Genomic DNA, 27,191 nt, shown 5'->3' with positions numbered 1-27,191 from the left:
ATTATATCTCAAATCGGCGCAATGACGTAACATCATCTAAACATTTTACCGAATAATAAATTAACAAATTCGATCGTCAAAAGTGGTTTGGTGGTGGTAAATATTACGTAATGAAAAAAATGTGATAAGGTTGGAAGACATTACGTCATGTATTTTCAATACAAATATGAAGTTTAAAATTTATTCTTTTGTTCATAGTCGTAATTCACCTTCAAAGCGGTACTACAAAGAACAATTATCGATAAGGGGGGCATCAAGAATATGTCGACATAACTTTTAAGGTTTACGTCAGCTCCGTAGATCAGTAAAATATAAGGTTCTCATTATCGTGATTGTAAGCCGCGGTTTTTCTCTAAAAAATAGATTCCCGGGAAGCTAAACATTTTTTCCAGCCCTGGTCGAAAACAAGAGAAATTAAATAATATACCATTGTCTTGCACCAGTGGCGTAGCCAAGGGAGGGGGTTCGGGGGTTTCAACCCTTCAAATTGAATTTACGGATGTTAATACATTGTTTACAAGAAAAGTTTTAGCCTATGATGTAATTTGTCGTCAAACTGTGCAAGGATGCAAGCCATCTGCAACTGCTGAGATCGCTTGTTCGATCTAGATTAACATCTAAACAGCTATTCGTTATACAAAACTTGAATATATCAGAAATAACCTAAAGTAACTTCATTGTCTCAAAGCTTTTTGTTTGACACTCATCAAGATGTATGATCTCTATGACGTTACGTTTTCTAAACTTTGGGTTGACTTCAGAGCATAAAAGTTAGTGACTTACCGGAATAAGATCGTTTTTTGAATCAACCAAAGAGAAAATTGATAAATAAAAAAACTGTAATAATCTCGCAAAAAAAAAGCAATCAATCTATGTCTCTAAAACAAAGTTTGCCTAATTTTAAACCAAACTGTATTAAAAGAGCGAGTTTTGCCAATACCAAACATTCAAATATCTCAGTCTTGAATTAGCAACAAGAAAACATAGAGACTTAGCTTTATTTCCGAAAAATGCCGAAGATCCTTTTGCTATGCCACTGGACAGCACCATTTTACAGAAATATTCATACCCACAATTTTGTTGAAAATGCTCTCAGAATGCACCAAACGGAAAGTAATTTTTCAAAAATTTCTGGGGGAGGCCCCCCAGACCCCCCGCCGCTAAGTGTCGCCTTCGGCGAACACGCCATCGGGCTTCGCCCGCCGGCTGTCAACACCCCCCCTTTCAAAATTTTGGACTATGCTACTGTCTTGCACTGTCAATATTTTGCCCCCCCAATGTTGAAGGTCTGGCGGCGCCACTGTCAGCACGTTACAGCAATGATAGCGTAACAATGCATCAATATTGTTACGATTGATTATATTTTATCGTTTGACAGTTCGCACCGACGGTTGCGGTCAATTGACATCATGGCAAGACTACAACCCACCAGCACTAGAATTCCATTACGACCCCAAAATTTCATTACGCGACCCCATTTGGGGTCGCGACCCATAGTTTGAGAAGCCCTGGCCTAGACGGTTCTTAGAAGACAAAGAAGTCCACAACATTCATACTTTGTGAGTAGGCTACGGTTCATTACATTTCAGTCATTTAAATGCACTACATCGCTTTTGAATGATTCTATTTGTGTGAACACTTTTTAAACAATCGATCAAAGAGTCTCAGAAGCAATAACATTATGTAGCAGCGTGCAGATGCAGAGAGTTTTCATATCCAAAGCGCTAATTGTAATAACAGGATTTTGTGATAAATCAATGTGAATATACGTTCAAGCTAAACTCGGCTAAAAATTTAATGAAGCCAAGAAGTGCTGCTCCCATTTTGTTATTTTCTAGATTAATAGGCTAAGTAGCCTAAGCCGGAAACAATAGCATAGCAAGTTGCAGAGCGACATACGCTTATAGCCTATTTGCTTGTCGTGTTCAGTGCGCTAAACAATAATCTCAGCATTGGTAGCCCAAGTGGTCTGTTTCAATTGATACTGTTTTGGTGTGTGAAAGTACAAATAGAAGTAAATTGAAATACTGTAGTTGTATGGTTGAGGTCAAAACTAAAATTCCGATTAAGTTGCAGTAAAGGTGAGTGCCGTGAGTCCCATACTTGATCCAAGCATCGGGGGATGAGAAGATAATGTTCTCATTACCTACTAATCGGCACTAACGAGAGTAGGGTGGCCAGTTCCTTTCTCTCAGCCGTCTTTACTTCAGCAATTAGGCTACGCCCACCCAATTTATTACACCCTGGGTAGTGGTGAGCGGTGTTTGTCAACAACCAGCATAAACCGGGAGTCGAACCAGGATGGCGTGATTGGAAAGCGAGCGGCGCGAGCGCCTTAACTGCTGCGCCATCCCACCGCACATGTTGTTGCAGTAGAAAGATGAAAAAAGTTTGGAGATTGATTTCATTCCTAACTTGTCACGCCAGTGTGAAAGCCAGACAAAAGCATTTTCTGTGATGTTTTCTGTGATTTGATGTTGAAATGGAAGAAAATCTCGTGATGGTAACAACGTCTTCCATCCAATACCCTGGTAGTGAGAACCTCTGGGCGACACCCTAACAAATGTCCGTTCGATACCGCTCCAGAGAACACTGTTGTGACTCGGCAACACATTAGCCTCAGGGGCGCCGGAAGCGGGAGGGCAGGGGGGGCGGATGCCCCCCCTGCCCTCAATTTTTCTGCAGATGGAGGTGCAGGGGGGGCAATGGTGTCCTTTTAAAGTTATGTAAGCTACTGCACATTTTGCAATATAACAATTTCTGCTATTCGCTTTTAGCCTAATTATAATGTTTCATTTTTGCCTCAAAATAATATGTACGGCACAAAATTTTGCAACACAGTTTCAGGCCTTCAAACTTCTTTTTTTTCGGCAGCCATCGTGGCCTACCGGGAGCTCCTTCTCGGCGGCCAAATCTGCGTGCTTGGAGGCCAAAATACAAAATAAAAACAACGATAGCACAAGTAAATAGCATTAAACTTGCAACAATGCTAAAATGATCACTTAGCGTTGTTGAAGTCTGGGCCTGGGCGACGTCCTACAATAGAATCGTTGCACCACGCAATAACTGCTTTATCGAGATTGTAATCCAGTACTGCGGGACCATCTAACGACACTCGCACGAGTGTTTCCAATGTGGCTGATTTTAAAGAAGTTCACCACTTCCCTAGAATTCTTTTTAGAAACGAAAAACAACGTTCGACATGTGTTGACGATGACGGCAAGGTAATAAGTATTTCAATGATGTGAAAGACATTACTAAAAGAAGCATAATTTTTGCAAAATATGATCAAAAAATGTTTTCCCCTCGGATGTCAACTAACCTAGTTCTCCTTTTTAACAACGATTCAATGTCCGACAACATCGAATCGACATAAAAACTACAATATTGCCAGCCGATGTAAATTAGCACTCGGATTAAGACTTTGTTAAAATAAACGTCGGGAATTACAAACAAGACTTACAGCGCTAGTGAACGCAGATGGATATATTCCATCAATAACAAATATTCCCGCACAATACAACAGTGGCGATTATGACGGGCTGACCTAATTTTGCGTCACTCTTTGATACTACCCTACATATTTTCGACATTTAATCCACGATAATTCTATTGTGAAATTAAATAATTGGCTAGAAGAGACCGGCGGCCAAACTTGGCCGATTGAGGAGGTAGCACCGGCGGTCATTCAAGCACTACTTAGCGGCCATGGCCGCAGGATGCTTTAAGGCTTGACAGTAGGTGACATCATTATAATATAGCATGATGCCCTTCTTCGTATACCGCGGACACTTGTAGGCTATCATTACTCAATACTTAGTGAGCTGATGGATTAGCATTGTCGCTATAACTTATCTTAAAACTTGAAAAAAAATTGGTCTTTTAGTTAAAAAAAATGCCCTTTTTTCGTAATCCTGCCCCCCCAGTCAAAAATCGTTCCGGCGCCCCTGACTAGCTTTCAAAAATAATAGTACCAATCGGTTCGATGACTGTAGGTTTGGGTGGTTTAGTTTTTGCATCTTTATCCTCGGACTGACAAAGAATTGATAGGTTACTCCTAGTAGTTTCGCATTGGCCTACTTGTAGAGGATTTTGACGGAGGGTCAGGTACCGAGATTAAAAGAGTGAAGTTTTCTGATTGTTGCCGGAGAATTATTCCATCCACTAAGTCAGGCGCGGATTTATGGGGGGGGCCCGGGCCCCCCCCCGAAATTTTGTGAAAAATTGTATGTTTCCGCATCAAATGGTTTGATATGCTTCTTAACAGCTGATATTAGTCCCTCGGCATCACAATTGATGAAAATGGTTGTTTTAATGTCTATTTTCTAGCATATCGTATATGTCGTAGTATCATTGTTCATATCTGTTTAGCTTTTTCTTTCTTTTTAATTGATTTTCAAATTTTCTGCCCCCCCCCCCGAAAAAAACTCTTAGATTCGCGCCTGCACTAAGTGCTTCTGAATGTAAAGCGTATTCTTCTACCTTTCCCTATGTAACATAAAGAGTAGCCTACCAGCAATTAAAACAAAAATTAAACCATTCAAATTCTTCCTTCGTAAAGGCATTTTTAAAGTTACAGTATATTCCTGTCTATATTTGATTTCAAATGAGAACATTTAACTCTAAATTCCACAAAATCTGCCTTCGATTTGATGATAATTAATTTGTCAAATAAAATGAGGCGGCTGAGACCAACGCGTCTAATACAAGAAGCACATTAAAACAATGTGCCAGAAGCCTACCAAAATAACAAAAATAAATTGTCAAAAATTTTTTTGGGAAAGCCTCCAAAACCAGTTTTTGGATTACCCATTCTCTCATAAAAATTTTGATTTGTCAGAACTAGGCCTACAGTGAGTGCTTATTTTTTTTTCTACATCCGCTGCTGCCCAAAACATGTTTACAAAAACTTGTGTGCAACAACAATGAAATCAGGAAGTTATTTTAAGGCGAAGTTAATGCTCGTTTTGGCGATTAAACAATTAAACATACCTTAATCATGCGTGCTGATTTTGTCATGAACTTGGCGCAAACCCCAGCTGCAATGGAAATTATTTTCGCTGCATTTCAAACCAAAGCTGGTTGGCAAAACCATCACCGGCTTACAGGTGACTGTTACGACCTTATTCGCGGTTTGAAGTCTGGACAAGTCCAACTTAAACTGTTATCAAAAGGCGTTGTTTGTTCACGCAAACAAATCCTTATTTAGGGCGCCAAACTTTCATTCCAAAAAACCTCCCTGTAGGCTACACAATCATTGTATTGTCTTAAAGGTTGTGCGTCGTCAAAAGACGTATCTCGCGTACGCATTGGCAGACAGTGGTGTGGGCAAAAGAATCGTAAGAACAATTCTCAAAACGCAACAATGTGGAACAACAATATTGGCTCAAGACTGTCGAAGTAAAATTGTTTTCAGTTGGAATGTCATCATAGCACATTCACCATTGGTTGGTTCTTGAGCATAGCCAACACCTTCTGAAAATGACAGCCACTCAATTGTCTAATGACTTATTATCATTTCCTTCTTTGCGCTTAGCATTTTTTCCAACGCCACCTTCACTAACTACCGTCTTGTTACTTCCACCAACAACCGATGTAGAAACTTCATATGGAAGCTTAAAAACCGGTCACTTTGATATCGTTTCAATGACTGACGACATTGAAGCAACGCAAAAATGATGACTGATTGTATTGTTAGTTTAATTCTGCAAAATTGGTTTAAAATTATGCGCTAACTACAGTATATTGGGGTCGAGTTCAATTTATTACGTTAAATACACAAACAAACTCTTATTTTTAACCACTGATTATAGTTCGACGGGACATTATGTTGGACATGATTGGAAGCAGCCGAACCAATAAGCTTGGTTGATTATTCGCAAAGTGGAACTAATAGTCACGGTTGTGGATACAAATGGTTTGAGTTAATAATCCTTTATGATATCATTACGAGCAAAGGACATGGTAAAGAAAGTTTGCGACACCAAAAACAAGTAATTCGCTAGATTCAAAGGACTTGTGTTTTCCAAAATGAATCGCTGATTGCATACTTTGCCTACGCATAGTGAAGAAGCCCCACAACAATGGAATGATGAATCAACCACCCGAAAGCATGCTCTGAACAATTTGCTCCATCAAACGACTCCAAGTGCCTGGAAGGTTTTCTATCGCAGACAGGACAACATGCACATTAGAGACGTCTAAAGGTTAATAACTTCGACCAAATAAGCAATAAACAGCTGCCGTCTTGCCGCAACCACTGATGCACGTCTGGTCTTTCTTTAGGTTCTTCAGTGGTTCAAACGGGATGCACAAACTCTTCGCTCCCATCGATGGCGCACCAGGCTCAAGATCTTGATCTCTGTGAATCGTACTTTCGATATTAAATCTTTTTGATCCTAGTTTTTCGTTTGTGGTTCATGAAATCATAAACGGCCCCGGCCAGTAAATCAGTCCTGTCTTATGGGGATTCAACGTCTGCAGACATTGAATCAATGTAGAACAGGACTGATTTGCTGTGCAGCTACACCACAATTGGAAAAGTAACCACACCACTTCTGAGTATTACTGCTACTACAGAATTGAGCGACCGGCATTGAGGCGAGCCAGTGACGCATGACAAACATGAAATCTACCAGCGCTGAAATTGACATCTCTCGGTTTTACAACAAAAAGGTTAAATCGTTGTGTATTGGTTTAAACGTGGGTTGGAAAATTTACAATGCAAAGTCCATGCAAATATAAGTAGTTTCAAGTTCCACTTTGAAAATATATGTTACTTTGCATATAATGCAATAACATTGAAAAAATCGAAATGCATCTCTTGAGATATGCAAAAGCAATTATTTTCGACAAAGAAGTATTAGGCCGACTGTACTATACAGAAGAATGTATGCCATTGTATGGCCATAAGTCAATTGATTAAAGACCTGAGTGATTAATTGCAAGCGGTATTAATTGCCCGCGAAGTTGAAAGTTTCAAGTTACATTGCTACAGCATCAGTGTATCAGCCAGTAATGCATCATCTAAAAACTTCCAATAATACAATTGGGGCTGATAAACTGATGTTTCAATAGTCCATTAGCTCAGTGGTTAAGCACTTGACTTAAGATCAAGAGGCGCTGGTTCGGCCTCGGGGTGCGCGCTGTAGCAACGTATTTCAGGACTGCTCTCTATTCAGTGCACCTAGTGGATGAAATAACTCCCCGCCAACAACACTTCAACAATCGGAGGCTTCACGCTGTCAATCTCGGTAACCGGCTCTGCGTCAGTAGTTCAAGGCCTCTGCCAGTATGCGATACTGCCAGGAATATCAGACATAGTTTGCCTGGGTAGATTATGAGAAAAAGAAAGATTGATAGTTCAATCACAAATCATCATCAGCTACAAGCCATCAATTGCATCCCACCATTGGAGCGTTGGTGGAAAGGTTGTTGGTTGGAAAAAACTTACAGCTTTCGGTCACGGCTCGAGTATTAAGAATTGTGCGACATAATTTAAGCTGGTGGATCGCCGATCGCATTGTGAAAGCACAATCTATTTGTTGAAATCCATTCACCATGAAAAGTAAAAAAAAAATTTGTTGGTTTGCAAAAAAAATGTTTAATTCGCGATCTGACCTGGCGCTGTTTTTCTTAATCCATTCCTCACACTTGGTTTCCAAACAAAACGGAGCTTGAATAATCTGAAACATCGGAGAATTGTCATTGTGCTTAGTTTTTAGAGTAGAAACTGTATACTAGAATTTTGCAATGAAAATCGCTTTCTTGTCACTGAAATTAAGTCGATGTTTGTTTAGGATAAAACTTAAAAGCACAGGTCCATGGTTGATCACAATATACGGAAAAGGATTTTTGAAGTGTTATTCACAAAAGACTATTAAGAGGCGACTGCCGGTACCTTTCCTTCATCAAGATAGGATAAAAAGTCTGTCCAAATGTCAGCCACGACCATATTGCTAGCCAAGTCTTGGTCAGCTTTAGCCTGCAAAATGATGAAAACACGTTTGTTTTTATTCAACTTTCACTTGTCTTTATAAAATTATATCTTAGTGATGCATTGCGTCCAAAAGATTCCCGACCTGAGCTTATGATCGAGAACATTAGTTCTGCTTGGGTTCGAGCACACCAGACTGGGTACTGATCGGTGTTTCGTAGGCACGAAGGCCTGTTACGTAATGCCAGAGCTGCTTGTAATGATTGCTTGCGGGCGTTACGTCATCGTTTATTAGCACTTTTTGCCTTTTGAAAATATCATACTTTAAATGCGGGAAATGAAAGGCAACGCCTTCTCAGTTTTGCTTCAAGTTGTTTGACGCGAGATGCCTTTCGATAGACCGTTACGTTGCATTATTTGTTATTCAAATTGACGGTTGAAATAAAAATCTTCTCTGAAGTTTGGTCCGGTGGAGGTTGATAATGATCTGATATGTCTAGCAGAAAGAGATGAGGATACTTATTTTGGCAAGCTCACCAAACGCAAAGTAGTCCTTCGGTCACCACCTCAAGATACGCTCCAACCATCGCAGCGAACATTTGAACATTGCCAACCATGTAAGTGGAGCATTGCCGCTACGCTAACCTCGAGATTTCCAATCATACAATGCACATCAGCAATGCGTCAGTGATAAAGTATGCTTGGCAGCAGAAAGAGGAAGCGGATGTTTGCCGCTAATCATTCTGTCACTGAGCATCCTGCATTATCTCACTATTGAAACAGGATGACTTTTGTTTTTGACAAAAGCAGCAAATCGAACAATAATAAACAAAAACAACGACAAGAGTGCGGAAACCAAGTAGCAAAGGTGATCCCATATTCAGTTATTGAACCCAGGAATGAGAAGATGAGGTTCTTTGTTTTCGGGCTTCGGCACTAAGCAGTAGAGTAGCCAGTTTCCTTCTCTCGGTCGCCTTTCTCCAACAACTACGTCAACCACATTATTTCGACCCAGAGCACCCCAGGCAGCAAATCAACCGTTTTTTTTTAACATTGAACGTCTGCAGACGTTGAACCAATCAATGTAAAGAATGATTGATTTGCTGTCTGGGACACGATGCAAAAACCGAATGATCAATCACCTTCATATCGCACTGGATTATGTCGAGGAGGCTGCTGATGGTCGGTCCGATGCGAACTTCCGAATACGTCATTTTCTCGCCGCTATGACGGACAACAGCGATGCATTGTTTGAGCTTCATGTCGCGCGGTCCAACCTCTAACCTGATCGGAACGCCCTGAGACGACAAGTTGTTGTATCAATGTATGGAATGACCGAACTGGTATGCAAACGGACACCAATGGGCGACTGTGGTATCTATAGACGTTGAATTAATATAAAAAGCGACTAATGTGCTGTCTGGGTATTGTGATAAAGCTTTCTAACAAAATTGATCGATGAAATCTTGAATTATTTTGGACCTTTCTCTGCAATGCGCCGTAGCAGTGCGAAGAACTTATCAAAAGCAAGTTTCAAATGAACAAAATCGTACATGGGCAACTCCAAATGGTTCTTCGAAGTGAAGACAAAACCAACCTTCAACTCCCAGTGGTTGAACTTCCACCCTGGGGAGTAGTTTTCGCGCAAATCCACCTTGGCTCGTATGCTGTGGGCCTCCAACTCCTTCACATAATCGTGGCACTTGTCATACAAAGCCTTTCGCTCGTCCTCGGGTAAGTTGGCGGTGACGCCACAAGCGACAATTATCACCTAAAATAAGAAGAGTATGCACAATCATTCGTGCGCGTTCAAAACTCTTCATATTTTTTTTACACTATCAAGACAATCATTGGTTTTCCTGAGAGTGACATGTCATAATTTTTTCAGGAACGCGTTGCTTCCGATATTCAACTCGAATACTTCGCCTGCTCAGGATATTGACGCCAATGCCAAAAGTTGTGCCACAAACTTGTACCTGGGTATTGGCGATTTGAGGAGGCAGCACAAGACCCTTGTCATCCCCATGCACCATGATGAGGACACCGATGGTCCGGGTTGTCAAACCCCATGAGTTTTGGTAAGCGTATGCTTTTTCGCCGGGCTGAAAAAAAAATCACAAAAGAGTCTAAGTGAAGATCACACAAGCAGTTCGGAAACTCAGTTAAACTTAATGTTCAATCAACCACGTTGAAAACAAGCAATCGCTCTTTAGATAAGCCAATCGAACATATTCCATACTTTTTGCAAAAAGATATAGCGGCGTATACGCACAAGTGACAGTGCAACATGGGAACAAATAATTTCTCGCCTACACTCAATTACTATAGAGACCGGTATATTGAGCAAATGAATATCGCAGAATTGAGTGGACCATCACACCTTGTTTGGGTCTTCAAAACTGATGTCAAACATCTTTGAAAAGTTTTGTCCGAGATGATGGGATGTCGCCGCCTGTAACAAAAAGAAACTAACATCTAGAAACAAAAAAGATTTCGCAAATAGAGATCGCGTCATTCCGTGCTTCTTTACAACATCATTGACACAAATAACGTAATAAAATAAGTAATTGACAACTTTTTGATGACAAATGTAAAGTTATAAAAATTAACTTCAACAATCTAACAACTTTTGTGAGTTTTAACACCAGCTTACAACATGGCGTTTCGCTTGACAACACTCGAAAACAACAAACCTGAATAGCTCGACCACTTGCGGATACGAAGGCCTCAATAGTCGTTGTGTAGTCACCACCAGCGAACTTTTCCTTCTCTGTCTTCCTCCCCTTGACGACCGGGATCGCCAGCAGGTCTTCGTAGACTTGGGCGTAAAATTCAAGAATTTGCAACACCTGTAGAGAGAGAAATAAAATACGAGTGCCCAAAGATAATAGAATCCATCATTTTACATTAATTCAACGTCTGCATACGTTGAACTAACGTAAAAATGACGAATTTTGCTGTCTGGGGGCAGCAATGATGTAAGCAAATGTTGGTGAAACTAACATATTACATTGGCTTGCTTCAACTGTTATGAATTGTTTCTTAGATTTCAATAAGCATCAAAATGCATGGATATTGGATACCGAAAACAATCAAGAACGTGAGCAATCAACCATTGTCACCACTTGCAAGAAAGTAACACTTAGTCTGGGAGCCTACGACAGAAGATTTCACCCCATAAGGTACAAAAGGTTTGACCCCTTGAAGTTACTGGGGTCAACCATGTCACTCACAAAAAGTATGGAAGATTGACCGCACCGGGTGGATCTGGACCCTAGAGCCCCCTAAAAAGCCCAAAGAGGGGGTTAATTTCACCCCATAAGGTACATGGACCAAACTTGGTCAAAACGAAGTTCCATGTCAAGACATCACAAAAATATCAAATCTAACAATATTTTCGAGTGGAAAGGTGATGTAAGACCCCCCCAAAGTGACCCCCCAGGGGGTTAATTTCACCCCATAAGGTAAATGGACCAAACTTGGTCAAAACGAAGTCTTATGTCAGGACATCACAAAAATATCAAATCTAACAATATTTTTGAGTGGAAAGGTGATGTAAGATGCCTTCAAAGTGACTTTCCTTAATGTGACCCCCTCGGAAGGTGTATTTCACCCCATAAAGTACATGGACCAAACTTGGTCAAAATGAAGTTCTATGTCAGGACATCACAAAAATATCAAATCTAACAATGTTTTCGGGTGGAAAGGTGATGTAAGATGCCTTCAAAGTGACTTCCTTAACCCTTTACAGGCGGCGAAGACTATCTCTCGTTATTTGTTAGTGATTTTTTTGTATGTTGTGGTTTTTAGTCCAACTAAGAATATTTTATAAAAAATTTTTAAAATTTTTATTTCTTTGTGTGTTTTTTATTATGTTCCCAAAATGGGAACGTTGGCATGTAAAGGTACCAAAACATATCGTAACGTGTTTTGTATTTGAATACGACGTAAGCTTGGGTAGCCTACTTTATTCGATACAATAGCATTGAAAAAGACAATAAACAAAAGTACACACGTTTAAGAGATCCACAAACAACAAATGTAGGCTACTTTCTACCACTGTACTTTCTACCATGTAACTGTACTTTCTACAACTATATACCCTGTCACTAACTTTATTTTTTGTGGTATACGTCACTGCATAACGTATGCATTCGTTTTTCGCGTTTTGTGCATTGCAACCTTGTATTTTTTTGTACAATACACATCTTCCTTGTGACGATGATACAAGAAAATGATTCAACGAGTCGAATCGCACTGTTGCAGACGGAGGTGCAGTAGGTTCCCTAAGTCGACGGCTTAGTTTCTCCGCTTTCACCAATGACCGAGCAATCTCGCGCCTGAACTTAAGGTGGTTTTCAGAACATTGTTTTCCGTGATAATTAAAACGGAAGGCAGCTACAATGGAAAGGTTGACAATATGGGCAAAAAGATTCCACCACCATTTTTTCAATCGAAGTCATAAGAAGATAGCAACCTGTCACATACATCCACACCCCCCATTCCCTGATTGTACATAGCAATCATAAATGGTTGTGTCACTGATTTTCCCTTATGTTTTACTTTTCGTTGAATTGTTTGAGTTGGTGCTACACCGCAGTAATTGCTTGCAACAGCGACAGCAAAATTATCGTTCCATCGGGCACAAATTACAATGCCGTCTGATCAGTAATCAAATTCTCCTCTAGGCTTTTTCTGGAAGGTTTTCTCACTGGAGAGAGGACAGGAACCGGTCCTGTTCTCTCCAATTGTACCACATGCTCTGATGCTTTCTCCAGCAAGATCAGTAAGTACAGTAGTTGATGGCTTGTGAAAAAATTGTCAAAGAGAGTAATATGTTGGTCTTTGTCGGCAACACATGGCAGCATTGTCTCAACTACGTGTGCTCCCAAAGGTTCAGCTCTTCTTTCGTCTTTACCGCAGTAGATTTCGAAGTTGTAGAGATAACCATCGGAGCTACACAACATCCGTAACTTGTAACCAAACTTTACTGGCTTTCCTTTTATATATTGTTTTGCACTGTGTAGTCCTCGATAAGGAACCATCGATTCGTCAATGGTTAGTAACTGCCTAAGTGGTGAAATGTACCAAATTGTTGACAATTTGACCTTAGCAGATCTAACAGCGGCAGTACCTTGGCCATTTTAGACTGAGCTAGATTGTGATTGCCAGCCAGGTGCAAGTACGCTTTTATATTACGAAAACGGTCTCTGCTTATAGTCTTAGAAAATATTGGTGCCTCCATGCCATCTGCTCTGCACCAATAGTCATTTTCTGATAGAAGACTGTGGTAACCACTGACAGTAATTAGTAAGCCAATAAGTTTTCTCATATCAACCTCATCAACTTTGAAGTTTATCCTATTCTTGTCTCTCCTTGTATATAAGCTTGTTTGCTCTACGAGTAAAGAGAACATGTCATCAGTAAAGAACAGAGAAAATATCTCAAACATGCTTTTCCCTCCATGAGCTTGAACCTTATCGGATGGATGCAGTTCTTTCGGGTCGCTTAGTGATGCTTTGTCTTTTTTTCGCCATCTGCAAGCTCTTTCGGTTCCTTCGATAGAAGACATAGAAGTGTTTTCTGCTTAAGATCAAGCTGTGAAAACATCAAGCTGTGACAGCATCAAGCTGTGAAAATGTTCTCTTGGTAAAAGTAGTGAGAACTTTTTTGAGATAAACTCCGTTATTTGTGTATCACATGTTGCCAACGTTCCCATTTTGGGAACATCGTATAAATTTAATTATGAGAAGAAAAATGCTAAACATAACGAAACAAATGGTAGGGGAAACAAGTTATCAGTAATATTCTCACATAAAAAACGCAAATACTTCGAAAAAAAGTTTGATTTGTGTTTTCGAGAAGCACTTTTTTTCGAAAAATGAAAAATGTGATTTTTGACTAAATCCATCGCTTTCATAAAGGAAAAATTTTGCAAATATTATTTTTTCAACAAATGCATCTGAAACAATAAGCATTCAACAACAATATCCAAAACAGAACATTTTTAAATGAGGTCTGTGTAAAGCTGTGGGCGACTTCAACCCCATGTTCCCATTTTGGGAACGTTGGCGTGTAAAGGGTTAATGTGACCCCCTCGGAAGGTTTATTTCACCCCATAAAGTACATGGACCAAACTTGGTCAAAATGAAGTCTTATGTCAGGACATCACAAAAATATCAAATCTAACAATATTTTCGAGTGGAAAGGTGATGTAAGATGACTTCAAAGTGACTTTCCTTAATGTGACCCCTTCAGAAGGTGTATTTCACCCCATAATGTACATGGACCAAACTTGGTCAAAGCAAAGTCTTATGTCAGGACATCACAAAAATATCAAATCTAACAATGTTTTGGGAAGAAAGATGATGTAAGACTCTCCCAAAGTGACCCTCCAGGGGATTAATTGCACCCCATAAGGTAGGCTACATGGACTAAAGTAGGTTAAATCGAAGTCTTATTTCACGGCATAACAAAAATATCAAATCTAACAATATTTTCCGGTGGAAAGGTGATGTAAGATGTCATCACAGTAACCCCCAGAAGGTTTATTTCACCCCATAGACTACATGGACCAAACGTGGTCAAAACGAAGTCTTATCATCATCATCATCGGCCATGCCTGAATAAGGCGTCGGCTACCGTGATTCTCCACAACGATCGATTGTCCATACTTCTAATTAGGTTTTCAAAATTTTGGTTCGTCCATGTTGAAAGATTTTTGAAGATTTCCAAACGTGGACGCCCCTGGTGTCTCTGACCAGGAAATCGCCCCATCATTGCCGAGTGTTCAATTCCGCGTTTGCGGTAGACATGCCGGATAAATGTCATTTGCCTTTTTTTGATAGTTGTGATGAGGACGCCAGGGGTGCACCCAGAGCGTCTCCACACTTCTTCGTTAGTGATTTTATCCATCCAGTTAATTCCCATCATTCTACGAATGAACCAAATTTCAGCACTGTTGATCTTCTTCTCTGTCTTCGGGCATACAGTCCAGGATTCACAGCCACATAGCAGAACTGACCAAATGTACACATGTAAAATTCTTATTCTAATGTTTAGAGAGATTGAATTAGATTTCAGTATTTTGTCCATTTTGATGAAAGCTTGTTTGGATTGTGCAATTCTTGATTTTACGTCGCTCCAGCATCGACCATTCGAAGTGACCAAAGAACCCAGATATATAGAAGTCTTATAGGACACCACAAAATATCAAATCTAACAATTCTCTCAGTTGGCAAGGTGATAAAAGACCTACCCAAAAGTGAATCTCCTCCTAGTTTAATTTACTTCATCCCTTACTCGAACCAACCTTGGTGTAACTATTGGTTACAGGTTGCTAAAACGAAACTTTACAGCCAGTTATTGGCTAATGTTTACAGTAAGAAAGTAAATGACGGATAGACCAGGAGAAAGTTTTATATTTATAAAGGGTAACCCAAGCGACATCCAATGCTGTTTACCTTCTTCTTGACTTTCCTGGATGAGATCAGATTCCACGCAGAGACATCTAAAGATGTAGGTGAAGCTTTCCCTTCAAACCACACCACTTTTTAACAACCTCCTTCTTCTTTCCAGCCATACTCTAGCAGCGATGTTGCTGCTTGTTCACTTCTAGTTGAAGATAACCAGCGTCTTGTGATGAGATGTGTGCGCCTTGTCTTCTGGAGAAGTACTCGTGAACAAAGTGGTAGAGTACTATACTATCTACAGTAGCTTCTGGTATGCATGATATCCTTTCATTTTCTTTTTTGGGTTTGTAGCCGTCTAAAACCATTATTTTGTAAACGGACTTCGTTGATATAATTAATTTTCTTGTTTTTGTACATGTTACACACAAAGTTCTGTATTGTGATGATGGTGTCTTCACTAATTTCTTTGTCTTGTCCGAGTTGGCTAAAAGCTGCCTGCGCTTCGTGGTTTCCTTGGAGTAATTTCAGCGGCCGCACTTTCCCTTTCCTGCTAAATGACGAGGTGTAATCAGAACCTGTAAAGGCATGATATGCAGGTAAACACTTGCAAATCGTCGCTCCGAGTGCGGTATGCACCTGGTTGATGTTGATGTACCGCTGCGTGTTATTGCTTTGCAAGCCAGCTTCTATCCATATCTTTAATGAAGGATCAAAAGTTTCATAGCAACCTAGGCCAATTACAAGACAGTCAGTGTCAGACGTGCGGATAACCACATTGCTGGGGGCTGGTACATCGCAGACAGCTTGCTTTATCTCTGTATATAACAGGAGAATTGTATGAATCTGAAGAATAAGATGAAGAAAATGAAAGCGACAGCAGTGACAATGAAGAATAAAGAAACGACCGTTTACATTTACACGAACAATCTCTGTTTATGAATGAACAGTTACAATAACTGATTGGAGACATGAAGCAAATGGCATTAAACAAAAATTTACTACATTGGGTTTATTGGGTTATTTATTGTAGCAGCTGGAAAATGTTCATTACTGCCTGAATTAACGTTCCAAATGATTCATTTCGAAACGTTTTGATTTGGATAGTCAGTTGTTCGATTAAGTCAACGTTTAGTGGTGGTATCAAGATCTTGGATCAATTTTCTGGCTACTGTAGCCTATATGCTTCTTATGTACTTTCTGTTTTTGGTGTTACAAAGCCGTGTATTGTCATGTCCTGTTACCTTTTTTCGTTTGACTGAATATGATTTATACAAAAACTTTTTGTAAAGTAGGCTATAGTTCCATTTCACGCATCATGGAACAGCTTGTGAATGTATTTCACCAAAACCTATATAAAAATATTTTTAGATTTAATCCATTCGTACTGTCTTGGCATAGCACTTCCGTTACACCAAGTCCAAGGTTGGTTCGAGTAAGGGATGAAGTAAATTAAACTAGGAGGAGATTCACTTTTGGGTAGGTCTTTTATCACCTTGCCAACTGAGAGTATTGTTAGATTTGATATTTTGTGGTGTCCTATAAGACTTCGTTTTGACCACGTTTGGTCCATGTAGTCAATGGTGAAATAAACCCTCTGGGGGTCACTTTGATGACATCTTACATCACCTTTCCACCGGAAAATATTGTTAGATTTGATATTTTTGTTATGCCGTGAAATAAGACTTCGATTTAACCTACTTTAGTCCATGTAGCCTACCTTATGGGGTGCAATTAATCCCCTGGAGGGTCACTTTGGGGGAGTCTTACATCATCTTTCCTCCCAAAACTATTGTTAGATTTGATATTTTTGTGATGTCCTGACATAAGACTTCATTTTGACCAAGTTTGGTCCATGTACTTTATGGGGTGAAATACACCTTCTGAGGGGGTCACATTAAGGAAAGTCACTTTGAAGTCATCTTACATCACCTTTCCACTCGAAAATATTGTTAGATTTGATATTTTTGTGATGTCCTGACATAGAACTTCGTTTTGACCAAGTTTGGTCCATGTACCTTATGGGGTGAAATTAACCCCCTCTTTGGGCTTTTTAGGGGGATCTAGGGTCCAGATCCACCCGGTGCGGTCAATCTTCCATACTTTTTGTGAGTGACATGGTTGACCCTAGTAACTTCAAGGGGTCAAACCTTTTGTACCTTATGGGGTGAAATCTTCTGTCGTAGGCTCTCGGTCTAACTGTGCTATGGTTCAGTGATAAACTCGTAAAAATCAACAATGAATTTGCAATCATGACAAATTTACTCCTGACAGGCACCTCCGTCCTCCACCATAAAGTTGTACTGCTGTCAAGCAACCAATGAACAGGATTAGTGATAAATACAATCCGAATTTGATTAAAGAAATGATCAAACCTCTTCTTCAGCGTCGGCTTTGTTGGCATGGGCGGTGTGACCTTCTTGCCATAAAAATTCTCTGGTCCTCAGGAAAGGTTGTGGGTGCTTGAATTCCCAACGCTGCGTGCAATAAATCATGAGTCAGGGCAGAAAAATCTCAGTTGAAGCATGAACCCAAACACAAAAAATCCGTCATTTTTACATTGATTCAACGTCTGCAGACGCTGAATCAATGTAAAAATGACGGATGTTGCTGTCTGGGAAGTTGTTTCAAGTTCAAGCAGGAAATTTTTGAAGCTGTACTTCCGTCTTGTATTTGCCAACACAATTGACGCACGACATATCACTCACCACAATGTTGCACCACTGGTTATATTTGATGGGAAGATCTCTGTGCGATTGAACCCATTTGGCATACGCCGGGTACATGACGGTCTCACTGGTTGGCCGAAGAGCGATCGGTTCCGCCAGGGTGGTTTCGCCGGATTTAGTTACCCAGGCAACCTGGTTTCATAAGAAAACAATTATAAAGTGACGCATCATTGGTGTCTGAAGCATAAGCGTCCAGTGGTGTTAAAAAAAGGCAATTAGGGAAAGTACCTCGGGTGCAAAGTCCGCGATGTGCTCCTTCTCTCGTTCCAGGGCCGCCTGTGACACGAACATGGGGAAGTAGGAGTTCTCCACACCGAGAGTTTTGATTTGGCCGTCGAGGAAAGCCTAGAATCATAAGCAACAAAATGACATTCAGCAAAACGTAAACTCGATGCCTTTAGGAGTAGAAAATATGCCACCTTGATCCTCTCCCAAATCCCGTACGCCCACGGACGCAGGATGTAACAGCCGCTGATATCGTAGTATTCGATCATTTCAGCTTTAGTTATCACTTGGCTGTACCACTCTGGAAGGTCGTCTTTCTTCGTAGCTTCCAATCCCAACCTGCACAAGTCGTGACGCATTCCTAACTTTGATCACTAACACGAAGGAAGTCGTCAAATCATCTTTGATCGGTACTGAATTTTTTTAGCAAAAACTGAATTATTCTTGCAAAAATTTAGCGACTAATAACGTTTTTAGACGTCGAATCAACACGAAAAGAACCAATCTGAACAAAAATGAACAAAAATCTAAATAACAACCAAAACAGTATAAGCTGCTTTTCTCAACTGCTTTATCGTCACCACACCCTAACGTCATCAGACCATTGCCAGCTGCTTGGTACCTGGTTTGTTTTTTTACCACTCTCCCTTCATCGCCCTTCGCTTGTTGATTTTTCGCGCTTGCAGATTTTTTATTTTCCTTTCCATCACCAGGAGACACGAAGTCAACGCCAACGATTTCTTTAAACTCCTTTTTCAGCTCCTTAAATTTCTGAAAGTAATTTTATCTTAGTTTCGGTTTCAGTAGAACTGGAACAAGGTTTAAACATACGCAATTCTTTGAAAAAAAATCAGGTTTTTCAAAAAGTTGCCTACGGTCAAGATCATGAATCTATTGGCATTCTACAAAATAATACACAGACCTTTATCACAGCTTGGTCGGCCGGTTCTTGTCTTTTCAGAATATGTTCTTGCTTAAGGATATCTTTGTACAAGTTGGCGACTTCTTCGTTCTTCCTTTTGGCAGGTTGCTGCGACAATCAAATGTATGTTGTTGTCAGGAGAGCTTCGAGCTTTCTACAATTTGTGATCGAAACAGCATTTCCCATGAATGCTATAAAGAAAACTGCATAAATCTATTCCTTTTACAATGATAGTAAATTTGTAGGTTCGGTAAACCTTGCTTCGGTGAATTTTGAAACAATATTCATTTTCGATGACTCGTCGAGTCATAATGGTCTTACCTTGGCTATGTATTCCTTTCCACTTTTCGTCTTAAAAGTAATTTTCAACTTCAACAAAAGCTTTACTGCTGAATCAATCAATTCCTGTTTGAAAACAAAGGAAAACCTGAGTAGACGTTGGGACTGGCTCCTATACAAAGTTGAGCAACTAAACACTGATGTAATTCCAACTTTATGAAAGGAAGGAATGTTCAAGATCGCACATAGCAAAATTTTAGCACCAAATGCAAACAATGCAGCCTCTACAGATAAAAGTATAGTGTTGTTGCACGCTTTAGTGGGTAATTAGTTTGCAAACCACATAGCTGTGTAACTTTTCGTTCTAGTCCTTCACAAAAACTTGATAACTGAATCAAATAATACTGAAATCCTCCCTTGACACCGTAGATACCATTCGTATCGTATCAAACGAGATTTTAAAACATGTCGGCAAAATGCATATCACCAAAACTATTTAGTCACCACTACTGACTAAATAGGCGGGTAGAATGGCGAAAAAATGTAGCTGATATCCAGGTTCGCTACCAACAACAGACATTGCAGCCTCCGATTACACTCTTGAGATACCGTACGTTTTGCACACACTAACTTACTTTTATACTAATTCTACTCGGTGTCATAGAAAACATAAAAACATTACAATTAATAAAAAGTAAACCAACTGCAGCGATACTCATGTATTGTACACCTACTCAATCTTGGCATCAGTTGGAGATTGGTAGACGAAGTACCAGCTTGAGTTCTTATGCACAAGTAGCGATGCTGTGCTTCCTTGTTAAGAAAGTCCACACGAGCAGCCGGGAACTGCTAGTGAAGATGCGGTGGGCCTCATGAAGGGGGGGGAGAGATGACAAATGCCACGTTGGAATGGACAAAGTACCCCACGACTTTGATTTTACTTGCTATGTAGCCTTCTATTTTTAACTGCGGAATAGTGCCCACGGTGGGGTACGGTAGTACGGTGCCCACGGTATCTGCACATATCGGATACATCACCTCCGCTTTTCGTTGCCCCCTGAGGCTGTGACGTCCTGGTGGGTGACGTCCTGGTGACTCTTACAGGGTGGGACACAACAGGTGACCTGTTGTCTCCCCAAAATGCAATTTGTATCAATCACAAACCAATTCTATTGGTGGCACTTACTGGAAACAGTGCCATTTACCTTATTTGCTTTGGAGTCTTTAAGGGACCAAATTATGCTATCTTTCTTGGCTATTTCCTCTCGGAGTTTAGCGACCTCCGGGCTTTCGTTCGCGTCATCTACATGATGCAAAATAAGATGCAAATGTTACATGAAAGGACGTATAACCTCACGCTCACGTCTAGTATCTAAACTCGAAACCAACAAGACATCCAGATACTAGACAAAACCCATGTATAAAAATGAAGGGGTGTACTAGCAAACATTCGTTGCATTTGCCCATGATACAAGAGAAGGATCGTCAGATGATACAAACTGATATGCATAAATTAACAAGTGAATAAAAAAATATCAGTAACCTCTCAAGTACACGTAGCTCGACAAAAAGTGAAAATTACATGATTTTTGACTCTTTTTTTATTTGTTTAAAGAAAATGTCTAAAAAAAAAAAACTGCATTGTTAACTGTTGTTAACTGCGGACAATGGCCAATGTTTGGATGTTATAGTTTGTTTGTTTATCTTTATCCTGCATTGCGGGAAAGCGGACTTGAGCGCTATGCATCGGTGTACGCTTTCCGACATACACCTGACCCACGCTGCAGCCGACGGCAATGTCTGTTTCCGGTTGTCTACTCTACGTATGATTTAAATTTGGTACTACCCATTACTCGAAATCGATCACTAGGTAGAGGCAATTATCGTTAAGTTTCTTGCCCAGAGAAACAACAGCAAGTGCGGGTGGCTGGAGTCGAACACGCAGGCTCTCGACTGCGAGCCCAACGCGCTAACCCAACGCGCTAACCTCCTCAGCGCAGTGAAATGAGAGTAGAGAGTTGTCTTGGATTGTTTCAAAGTTTCAGATGAGATGATGACATTCAAGAATGATTAATAAACCCAATGATAATTGGTTTAACGTTTATTTCGGATTTCAGCGAAACGTAATTTTCCCGCCAATTAGAAGGTGTGATTTTTTTGAAAAGTTGTGCTAAAAAATGTTTGAATTTGTTAAAAATAAAAACTTGAAAAAGGGCAGGAATTTTTCACTACTTCTTCTTCTTGTGTTTGAGGCCGCCACAGATCACGTTGTTACATCCAGGCGCAGCAGCCAATGGATTGTGTATTCATCGAGCGTTGTTAGGTCCACATGTCTATCTTGTGGTCGGTATACAGGACATTGATAGATAATGTGGTGTGTAGTTTGAAAATCTGAGCCACACGCACAAGATGGTAAATCGGCGAGGCCCCACTGGAACATGTTGCTGCTGTCCGCAGGCGATTGAGCTTCACCCATTCCTTCCGGGGTAGTTCTGCTTCAGGTGGGGTGTTGGTATTGGGAAGGACTGTGAATTGGGTTGGTCTCGCAACTTCTCTCCATTCACGGTTCCAAACTTCGGAAATGTGGAAGTTCGATTTGCACATAACTGCAGCATGTCGGGAGAACGGGCGTCGAGATTTCAAGCGCTGGGGCTTTTGGGAGTGCGAGTTTGGAACAATCTGGTTGAGGAGGTGGTCATCCCTTGACATAGCTTGTAGGACCAGACTACGTACGTGGTTTGGTCCTACAAGGACATAACAATCATCTGAGATGTATCCAAAATACAAGAAATTAGATATTAACGGCACAAATATGTATTTAAATTCAAAGAAAAGAAGAGGTGTACCAGCAAACATCTATTAGATTGGTTCATTACATTGTTCATTTTGTATCAAACCGGAGTCTATCTTTTCTTAATGACTCCGACTCCACAACTGTGATAAAAAATATCGAAATACAACGACTTTTCAGCGTGAAAGCGATAAAGTTGTTTATTATATTGCTCGGTGACGAGTTTCGAAGTTACCTGCGTTTGATTGTGCAACTTTCTTAGGTTTGTATTCGATCCCAGATATAGTTTTATATTCGGCTTTCAACTTTTTTAATTTTTCAACTTCTGTCTTGATGGTTTCCTGAGATTAAATAAAAGTGTTTTCAAACAAAGAAAACTTGGCAAAGAGAAAATTAATTGCCAGTTCTTATACTAAATAGTAAAACTTTGCATTGATGACACCAAAGAAATAACATCTGTTTGTTTATAACAGGAAATAAAACTCCAGTAGACCTGCGTCACGCAAACAGTGAAGTTTATCGATGCATTCCTTACTTTGTCAGCCTTTTCTGCTTTCAGTTGACGAACTCTGTCTCCTTGGGTCTCAACTGCTTTGTAAGCTTTGTCTGTTTTAGGGTCACCCTGCGGAGTGCTGTCGGCTTCCATTGCTACACCAATAAACACATCAATTTTATAACTGCTGTAATGCAAGCTACAGGTTTATACAGAAAAAAAACTACTACGTTCAACACTGATGTTGCCACAGCTTCACCACGATCTTAAAATCATATTTCTGGCCAAAGCAAAGTTATTTAACGACATGTTTTCTTTTCAGCAATGGTTAGAAAAGGTAAAAAGTGGTTATCCGATTTTTTAACTTTAACTTTCAAGCGGCGGTTTGCTCTTTCGCTTTCTGTAGCGGGGGAGCAATTAAAAGATTTTTTTATCTTTTCAGTGCAACAGCACATTAAATCCATCATTAAACAGATCATAAAATGACGGTATGGTGCTAGTTATTGGAATGGTGATGAAAGACCACAGTGTCGAGTCAGGTACCTCTATTGTACTGTACAAGCGGACAGCAGGAAAAAATGCAACAGCTTATTCATGTTGGATCAGCTGTGACCACTGACCAGTGACCACTCTTAGGAACTGTTCCATTTTGTTCTATAATTCATATTTGTTACCAATTCAGACTTTTCAGTCCCGTAAGTTGCTTGATGATGTTAAAATATTTCATTTTTGTCGTCCCTTTTGCTTGTTTGCACGATTCCATTCAACACTTCATTTTCTCATACACTTTTTATAAATCTTGATAAACATGAAAACAAAACGGTTGATCGAATATTACGCTTCAATCTTGCCTTTATTTCCAGTTGCTGGTGGCTTCTTGGGATCGTGATCGACTCCAGATAAAGATTTATACTCAGATTTCAAATCAAGCAATTCTTTCACTGCTGCAGTTATTTTTTCCTACAAAATGCAGAAAAAAGTTATTAGTTTTAAGATATCGTTAGCTGAAAAACAAAGATGCAAATATGGTGGCAAGATCGAATCAGTTCATACTCGACAACAATTTACACTAGATGTTAAAAATTAAAGCTTTATTAGAAAAGTATGTTCGGCTTGATCTTAGTGGAACAGCAGTTGATGGAAATTTGCGCTCAATGAGAGAGAGAGGAGAGCAATAACTTTATTTGCCAATCAGATTCTTTAAAAGTACGGTATACAATAAGATTACATCACAATAACATACAATTCGTGAACATGGAGAAACGCACAAGTACGCTCAGTGTTGAATGAATGAATAGCCAGAAAACATGGTAGGTGATGAGTGGGTGCTCAGGAGGATGCTACATGCTACAGTGAGCAGTGAGGTTTTCTGAGCCACAGTTCTTCCACAAAAAATAGAACGTATTCAGATGCTATAAATCGGTACCCATGATAGCCTGGTAGCCATGTTGTCTAAAGAGTAATAAAAATGGAAAAAGGCTGAAATCAGATACAATTTTTTTTTTATTCTTTCCGTCGCCGATAACCGATACGCATTTCTTCTCTGTTTTCTTTTCAAACGCAAATGTCGGATTGTAACAAAACTAGCGGAAGAAACAACCCATTCCAATCTCTGCTAACAAATGAAACACTGTACAACAATATTCTGAAGATGCTTTGATCAGGAAATCATCAGCGATTCGGTTGGATAGTCAGATTATTGAAAAATCACTGATTCAACTCGTAAATTTATTGCAAGAACAAAAATGGCGGTGCTCAGAGATGTGACCACAATTCTTACTTTGTCAGCCTTGTCCGCTTTCAATTGTCGAACTTTCTCTCCTTGAGCAGCAACTTTGTTGTAAGCTTCCTGCACTTTTGCACTAACGACGGCTGGGGTGCTGTCGTTGGCTTGCGATGCTTTCAAAGTAAAATTTCTCATTGACATAAAACATAACATCATTGTAATGTATTGTCATTGATCATGGTATAGAATATTAAATTTACTGCAATTACAGTAAACCTACTAGTTACAACTCGCAAAACGAAGATATATACTAAAAAAACTTTTTGTTAAACAACATGCAAAGATAATACACATAAACACCAACCTTCAACTTTGTCTTTTCCAGCTCCTGGTGGCTTTTTGGGATTATAATCGACTCCAGATAAAGATTTATATTCAGATTTGAAGTCAAGCAATTCTTTCACTGCTGCAGTTATCTGTTCCTAAATCACGCAGAGAAAAGTTAAGTTTTTACAATCATAATCTGAAAAACAATATGCGCATGCGAACCTAATCCAAAACCATGTAAGTGAAAAGGCCTACTCTGTACACGGGTACAAGCTTCAAAATATAACAAGTGGATGACTATTACAATTTCTGGTCATTCAATTATCGCAAGGATCAAGTCAAATGCTATTTATTTTCATTTCGAGTTTTTGAAAACAATTAATAAAAATCAATGCATCAATCCCTAAATGTTACTGTACAGACCAAAATGACGAAGTTTGGAAATGTGATTAGTAGATCACAATTCTTACTTTGTCGGCCTTGTCCGCTTTCAATTGTCGAACTTTCTCTCCTTGGGCAGCAACTTTGTTGTAAGCTACCTGCACTTTTGTACTATTCACGGCTGGGGTGCTGTCGTTGGCTTGCGATGCTTTCAAAGTAAAATATCAAACTCTTTTGAAAAAAAAATATGTAACATGTATTGTATATAACAAGCAGGTAAGGATGAGAAAATAACATTAATTTTACTGTTTCTAGCACTAGTTGCAACGTTCATCTGATGAAAGTGAAAGTAAAAGCAACAACAAACAGGATGGTTTATTGCTTCACTGTTTATTGTTGCTTTTACTTTCACTTTCATCAGATGAACGTTGCAACTAATGCTAGAAACAATAATTGTCCTGATGAACACCCAAACTTTTCAGTATTCAGATTAATTTTACTGCAGTGATAAAACGAATGTTAAAAGGATATCCATTGTTTAAGTCAGAGGTGACGATCCTGCGGCCCGTCAAAGAATTTTGTGCGGCCCGCAAAACAATTTGACAATCGATCATGCATTAAAGACAAAAGACATCCCAAAGCTGTTTATGCCTTCACTGGTACACCTTTCCTTTGCTATTTTCTTGCCCTAAACACTAACTTCAGGGTTTAAAGTTAGAAAATAGGAAAGCTATAAGAAAAAGTTGTGAAAACACTATTCACCAACTTCACCTTGTATTTTTGGTCGATTCCAATCTATGACGTCATGGAATTTTGACAAGCGCTTAGTCTAGACTTGTACGCCAGCTTCCATATCTGTTTGGTTGGTTTTGAATCTTTATCCTCGAACTGACAACGTTTTGAAAGGTTATTCCTGGTAGTTTCGCATCAAACTTTGTTTAGAAGTCATGTTTTTGCTTGACTTGCAAGCTTGCAATTTTTTACTGTTGTATGTTTCGATTCTACGTAAGATAATTTCAACTGAGCGGGTTTTATTACTTTCATCTGCCGTTTGTTACTTTTCATGAATAATATCTTGAGTCGCTTTTAAAAGATTTCATAGTAGGTTACAATTAAAAAGTTGTGTGGACCGATAACTCATGTGTAATTGACAAAGTGGCCCACGACCGCAAAAAGGTTCGTCACCCCTGGTTTAAGTGAAAAACCCACTTTAAGGGACTCAATCGGTGAGGCAAGTCCAGTCACATAAAACAATTCAAACTAAAGTTTTCCCTTGTAATTCCATATTGCTAAGCTATTACTGTTTTTCCTAACAAGACGGGAATAGGTAGATCAAGAGCTGTCCGTGTGTCAACGTACAGCACGAGTATCCTACGACTCAGCAGTTGTAAATTGAGCATATGGCAGTTGAGCAACTGACCACTGAGCTAGCAATATTTCAGCAAGTGGCTGAAGCCGAAAAATGATGAAACAAAGTAAGTAACAACTGAGCAAACCGAAGCCTGGCATGTCACAAGTCAGTAAAATTAGTTTAACCAAGCAAGTCCGAAGTGAGCAAGTAGATCCCATTTGCTGACTTGGACAATGGACGCAGTTGTTGAGTAGGATAGTAGAAGTGGAAAATAATGTACTTGCTGAGTTGTCGCATGCCGAGTGGTCCGACGACAACACATGAGATGAGTTCAGCAAACGTCACTTGAACTTTCTATTCTATAGTTTGCAGATTCATATAAATAAAAAAATATATATATAAAACAAACATACAAATATAATTCACATGAACAGTGAACACCCACCTTGTCCTTCGCTCTTGTTTTTATTTCCAGTTGCTGGTGGCTTCTTGGGATTGTAATCGACTCCAGATAAAGATTTATAATCAGATTTGAAATCAAGCAATTCTTTCACTGCTGCAGTTATCTTTTCCTAAACAACGCATCGAAAAGTTAGGGCCCAGCTAAAGACAACATCAGTAA

General features: G+C 39.7%; 1 protein-coding gene across 1 annotated transcript in view; it reads right to left on the bottom strand.

Moving 5' to 3' along the window:
* Positions 1–5,674: 5,674 nt before the first annotated feature.
* Positions 5,675–27,191, bottom strand: part of LOC145778511 (bifunctional glutamate/proline--tRNA ligase-like) — a 36,102-nt gene continuing 14,585 nt past the window's right edge. The window contains exons 18-40 of the mRNA XM_082590009.1: positions 27,015–27,141; positions 25,308–25,426; positions 24,875–24,992; positions 24,565–24,683; positions 23,636–23,744; positions 22,827–22,939; positions 22,527–22,632; positions 20,706–20,803; positions 19,543–19,626; positions 19,222–19,329; positions 18,922–19,070; positions 18,494–18,638; positions 18,303–18,419; positions 18,054–18,206; positions 17,721–17,822; positions 10,630–10,785; positions 10,317–10,388; positions 9,913–10,038; positions 9,534–9,707; positions 9,079–9,234; positions 7,901–7,984; positions 7,621–7,685; positions 5,675–6,361 (exon numbers count right to left, since the gene is read on the bottom strand). Of these exons, the coding sequence (XP_082446135.1) occupies positions 6,208–6,361; positions 7,621–7,685; positions 7,901–7,984; positions 9,079–9,234; positions 9,534–9,707; positions 9,913–10,038; positions 10,317–10,388; positions 10,630–10,785; positions 17,721–17,822; positions 18,054–18,206; positions 18,303–18,419; positions 18,494–18,638; positions 18,922–19,070; positions 19,222–19,329; positions 19,543–19,626; positions 20,706–20,803; positions 22,527–22,632; positions 22,827–22,939; positions 23,636–23,744; positions 24,565–24,683; positions 24,875–24,992; positions 25,308–25,426; positions 27,015–27,141 (2,754 nt within the window). The 3' untranslated portion in view covers positions 5,675–6,207. The remainder of the gene's footprint in view (positions 6,362–7,620; positions 7,686–7,900; positions 7,985–9,078; positions 9,235–9,533; positions 9,708–9,912; positions 10,039–10,316; positions 10,389–10,629; positions 10,786–17,720; positions 17,823–18,053; positions 18,207–18,302; positions 18,420–18,493; positions 18,639–18,921; positions 19,071–19,221; positions 19,330–19,542; positions 19,627–20,705; positions 20,804–22,526; positions 22,633–22,826; positions 22,940–23,635; positions 23,745–24,564; positions 24,684–24,874; positions 24,993–25,307; positions 25,427–27,014; positions 27,142–27,191) is intronic.

The sequence above is a fragment of the Aplidium turbinatum genome, chromosome 1, assembly GCF_918807975.1.
Source record: "Aplidium turbinatum chromosome 1, kaAplTurb1.1, whole genome shotgun sequence".
In the NCBI taxonomy this organism is placed as follows: Eukaryota; Metazoa; Chordata; class Ascidiacea; order Aplousobranchia; family Polyclinidae; genus Aplidium; species Aplidium turbinatum.
The sequence above is the reverse complement of the archived record's forward strand: the minus strand, read 5'-3'. Positions and strand labels throughout refer to the sequence as shown.